General features: G+C 49.5%; 1 protein-coding gene across 1 annotated transcript; it reads right to left on the bottom strand.

Annotated features, from left to right (window-relative positions):
• Positions 1-443: 443 nt before the first annotated feature.
• LOC141427692 (uncharacterized) lies at positions 444-2729 on the bottom strand. Its single transcript, XM_074087286.1, has one exon. The coding sequence runs from the start codon at positions 2727-2729 to the stop codon at positions 444-446; it is 2286 nt and encodes a 761-aa protein (XP_073943387.1).
• Between the last annotated feature and the right edge of the window lie 2089 nt (positions 2730-4818).

Genomic DNA, 4818 nt, shown 5'->3' on the forward strand with positions numbered 1-4818 from the left:
CATTCATCACGGTTTTGTGGTTGCCATGATTGAACTTTGCGTGGTAGTATGCGATAAGTAAGCGCGTGAACTCTTCTTTTGCGTGAAGAATAGGTATCGCTGTCCCTCGGTCGATTCTGGAATCCAGCAGGAGCGTTCCTTTGTTGTCCAGTTTTGCTGTCACCTTTCTAAGGGGGATCCTTTCGACGCTGGCTCGCTTCGATGTAACCTTCTTATGTCTTCACTGAATGAGATGTTTTGGCTGCGTCGAACTAATAATAGTTCCGCCAGTCTTAGGTGATTCCGATTTATTTCTATTTCGTGCTTTCTTTTGAGCATTTTGGCTTTGAAGACCTCGGCGGCGAACAGCACAGTTGCGGCGGACCTAATTAATCGCGTGAAATTCGAAAATCGGTCGATTTGCGGTAGGTAGCTATATGTGTCGCACTTTCGCGTGGCTAGTACTACTCGCGGGGGCGTTCCTCGCCTGTGGGCGGGGCCAACGCCGGCGCCGATTTATCTACTGGCCATTCATTAATATCGCGCCTAATAAAATCGGGGCCCTGGAACCACCGGTGGTTTTTATCAAAATTAATCGGGACGCCTTTTGTCGCGTCGTCGGCTGTGTTGAGCGCGCTTGGCACCCAGCGCCATTCGGTAGGCACCGTGGTGTCTTCAATTTCCGCAAGTCTATGCGCTACAAAACTTTTAAAAGACCGTGGGTCGGATTTGATCCATGCTAGGACCGTCCGCGAGTCCGACCAGAAATGTTTTCCGATAATTTTGTAATCTGTTTGTTCTACAACCGTTTTAGTTAATCTGGTGCCTAGCACACAGCCCTGTAACTCTAAACGCGGTATAGATATTGTTTTTAGTGGGGCAACCCTAGCCTTTGCCGCCACTAATCGCGAGGATTTCCCTCCTCCGGGTTCATTTGATACGAAATACACCGCCGCGGCATATACTTTCTCGCTCGCGTCGCAGAATGTGTGTATCTCGCCCTCTCTCTCGCACGCGGGTACATAACGCTCTATCTCGAGATTTTTTAATAATTTTACGTTTTCAATAAACGATTTCCACGTGGGAATAGACTCCGATTTGATAGGTTCGTCCCATCCTATTCCCGTCCGCCAAATGTCCTGAATAAGGGCTTTACCTATCACCGTGATTGGTGAAGCGTACCCTAGCGGGTCGTACACGCTCATTACACTACTTGTTACCTGCCTTTTCGTGGGTAACTGGGTGCCGTTCAGAACGTTTGGTGGCGTGTTACGTAAATTTACATTAAAACCTAACGTATCGCGCGCGTGATTCCATACGAGTCCTAATGTGCGTTCCGATTCGCTCTTGACTCCTAGGGACGTACTTTTCTTATCGCTGCCTGTACTCTTGACGTCTGTTACGACTTCGGGGCGGTTCGAGGCGAATCCTGTCAACTCGAATGACGCTAACGAGTTTAATGTATGTACGTCATTTATTATTCGCCTCGCCTCGGCTTCCGAACTGTCGAGGGCGATAAGGAAATCGTCCATGTAAGAGTTTCTTACCGTTATTTTTGCCGCTTCCGGGTACAGCTTTTCATTACATTTCGCGTTTTTATTCTTAACAAATAGAGCCGTAGCTGGGGAACAGGCAGAGCCGAAAATTAATTTTTTCATTCTATATTCGCGCGGCTCGCTCTGTCTCTCTTCCCCCCTCCATAAAAAACGTAAGCTGTCCCGGTCGCTTTCCTCCACTTCGATTTGGAGGAACATTTCGCGGATATCGGCCGTGATGGCAATTTTGCCCTCGCGGAAACGCAACAAAACTCCGAAAAGTGACTGAAGTAAGTCCGGCCCTGTTAACAGCGCGTCGTTTAAGCATTTACCGTGCGCGCGCGACGCCGCGTCAAAAACTAAACGCATTTTTAATTTTTGTGCGTGAAAAACCGGAAAATGCGGGAGGTACCAAGCCCGTGGCGAGTTGGGTGGCGGGGGCGACTCCATAACCTCTGCATAACCTTTTTCGATTAGATTTTTGATTTGTTTGGTATATTCCAATTTCAAACTTTCGTCTTTGTCTAATTTGTTCTCTAGGTTATGTAGTCGCTTCATGGCCTGATTTTTATTGTCGGGCAATGACTCGTTTTCTGACCGCCAGAGCAGACCCGCCTGATAGGCTGTCCCTTTCGCATTTATTACGCACGTCGCGTTTAAAATGTCTATTGCGCGCTGGTCGGGGTCCGTTTTAGGTACTTTTCTCTCAATCCCTAATGATTCGATACTAAAATTTTCTTTAAGTAACGTTAGTATTTCGTGCTCGGAATCCGTTCGTTTTACGTGATTAACCACGAACGCTGCGCTGCGACTGGCTTCGTGTTTCCCGTGCAAGATCCATCCCAATCTTGTGAGCGAGGCCACCGGCATGTCTCTCGCACCACTGCGAATCTGTGTAGAGACCAACAGACTCCAGTGGTCTTGGCCCACGAGAATGGTGGGGGTAGCACAGTCGTAGCACAGTTCGTTCCTTATTTCCCGCAAGTGTTCGCATTCTTCTATCAATTCGCGACCTACAGTCTGAGCCGCAAGGTTCAATTTTCCTATTGTGTACGCGGTTATTTTTTCTAAGTTTCTACTACACGCGCCGCGTATTGATAATTGGACCCTACAGGATTCCTGGTCGTTCACTACGTTACCGCCTACGCCCTCTAGAGATAGAGGTTCGGACCTGGTTCTTGGTGCAACCTGGTCCGCTATATGCCGCTCTATCATCGTGAGACTACTGCCGTCGTCTAACAGTGCGTAGGTATTGACGACTCCTAATGGCCCTGACACTTCCACGGGTACTATCTTAAGGAACGTGTTAACTTTGTGCACATGGTTGACCGAGCTACTAATGTTAGCACGCGCGGGTGCTTGAGTTGAATTTAATCCGTGTAACAGTCGATGGTGCCCAGCTTCGCACTGGTTCATTCCGCATGCAATATACTTGCATTTAAACGGTCTCCTGTGAGCCGCGTCCAGGCAACGGAAGCATAATTTACTCGTTTTCGCTACTTCCCAACGCTGCGCTATTTGTAACTTCACGAAATCCGAGCATAAGCTGATTTTATGCTCGCCGTTACAAATGACGCATTTATCTTTTGCGTTACTCGATTTCGATTGCGCGGGAATGGGTTGCTTCGGTTGTCTTGGCGCGTGAGACGGAACATTTTTTTTAATATGCGGTTTGCGATTTACTTGTGCGACTGTACGCGGTTTAAATTCCTCATAATCTGAATCTGACTGTTCGGTACTACTACTACGTGAATATACTCGCGTGCGATCTGCAGCGCGGGCGCGCGGGGGGCGTGGCTATGGGCGTGGCTTCCGTATTCATTCACTACGTTAACGTTTGCGCGTGCGGGCCGCGAGCGCGCATAAGTTTTACGTGAAGCACTACTTATTTCGTTTAAAAACTGAGCCATAGCTGCCAGTCCCGGTATCGCTTTATTATTTGCGCGATACTTGTTCCATTCGTACCGTACAATTAAATTCATTTTATCTACAATTTTATTGACTATCTCGGGCGCGTATAAAAATTCTTCCTGGCGCAACGATTTAATTGTAGATACTACGTTGGCTACCTGGGCGGCAAATGTTGTGATATTACTATTATCATCTGCCAGCCGCGGCATGCGTTTTACGCAGTGCATTTCCGCGAGAACTATTTCTTCTGGGTCGCCGAATTGGCGCTCTAATGCCTCTATAATTTCGTACGGATCTGACACTGTGTACATTATCGATCTGACCGCGAGCCTAGCATCGCCCCGGAGCGCTTTGCGTATACGTCCTATATTCGCGACGTCTGTAAACAATGACGCTGTATCGTCAAACTCGGCCCGGAAAGCTATCCACTCCGTTATATTTCCGTCAAATGGCGGGAGCTCCGGTACATGCCTCTGCATGCCCGGCTTGCTATTGCTCCTGTTAACTGCCTCTACTACCTGGTTGGATAGCAATTCCAGGTCGCGATTGACGAATGATTGATTTACGTGAACTCGCGGCGGTACGTATGACGAACGCGGCGGCGGCGGCGGAAGTAAAGAGTGTCTGTTTATCTGGGCGTTGTCGTTCGCATATCTATGCTGCTCAACCCAACCTACGACGCGCGACTCTTCATTTGCATCAGGCGGCGGCGCCGTGCTAGGAGGTTGAGACGCTTCAATCCGTGCGATCTCCAACCTACTCCTAGCCGCGGCCGCGGCCCTGTGAGCCCGCTCAAGTTCGGCATCTTGCAGCTCTAACTCGGCCCTAAGTAAAGATAATTTAGTGGACACCGTGTCCGCCCCCGGTGGGGTTGCCTAAAACCGTTTCGTTCGATTCATTATCGTCTTCATGTACCGGCGCGGCATGCCGTTTTGCGGGTTGCGCGGTAGGCTGCGCGGGGCCCCTGACGTAATCACGTTCGCGGGGCGCGACGCCGTAATTCCTAAACCGTGCTGTTCACCGCTGGTGCCGTTGCTCCACGTATTTGTTTCGACGGATGTGGTATCACCTGACGTTGGTGTGCTCTCCGACGCCATCTTCTTTGTGGCTGATCGCAGGGTGCGTTCTTCATGCGCGGACATCTTCTTAGCACACGCGGGGTTCCCTAATTCCTAACCCTAACACCCTAACAGCCCTAACAGCCCTAAAGTCTTCTTTCTTCTGACTTGCTGTTTGTGGCCGAGCTCGCTTTGTCACCGTTAGGTGCGAGCTGGCCCCCAGCTAAAGCTGGCAGTTCAGCCCTGCTGAACTTTGTGACTAAAGTCACCAATATAACGAAACACCGAGCGAGGCTCAAGGACGTTTCAGAAAAGTCGTTTTTACTGACCGAAAC

The sequence above is a fragment of the Choristoneura fumiferana genome, chromosome 5, assembly GCF_025370935.1.
Source record: "Choristoneura fumiferana chromosome 5, NRCan_CFum_1, whole genome shotgun sequence".
Classification (NCBI taxonomy): Eukaryota; Metazoa; Arthropoda; class Insecta; order Lepidoptera; family Tortricidae; genus Choristoneura; species Choristoneura fumiferana.

What these genes read in the sequence shown, in the direction of transcription:
- LOC141427692 (XM_074087286.1), bottom strand. Translation starts at nt 2,729, where the DNA reads ATGATAGAGCGGCATATAGCGGACCAGGTTGCACCAAGAACCAGGTCC.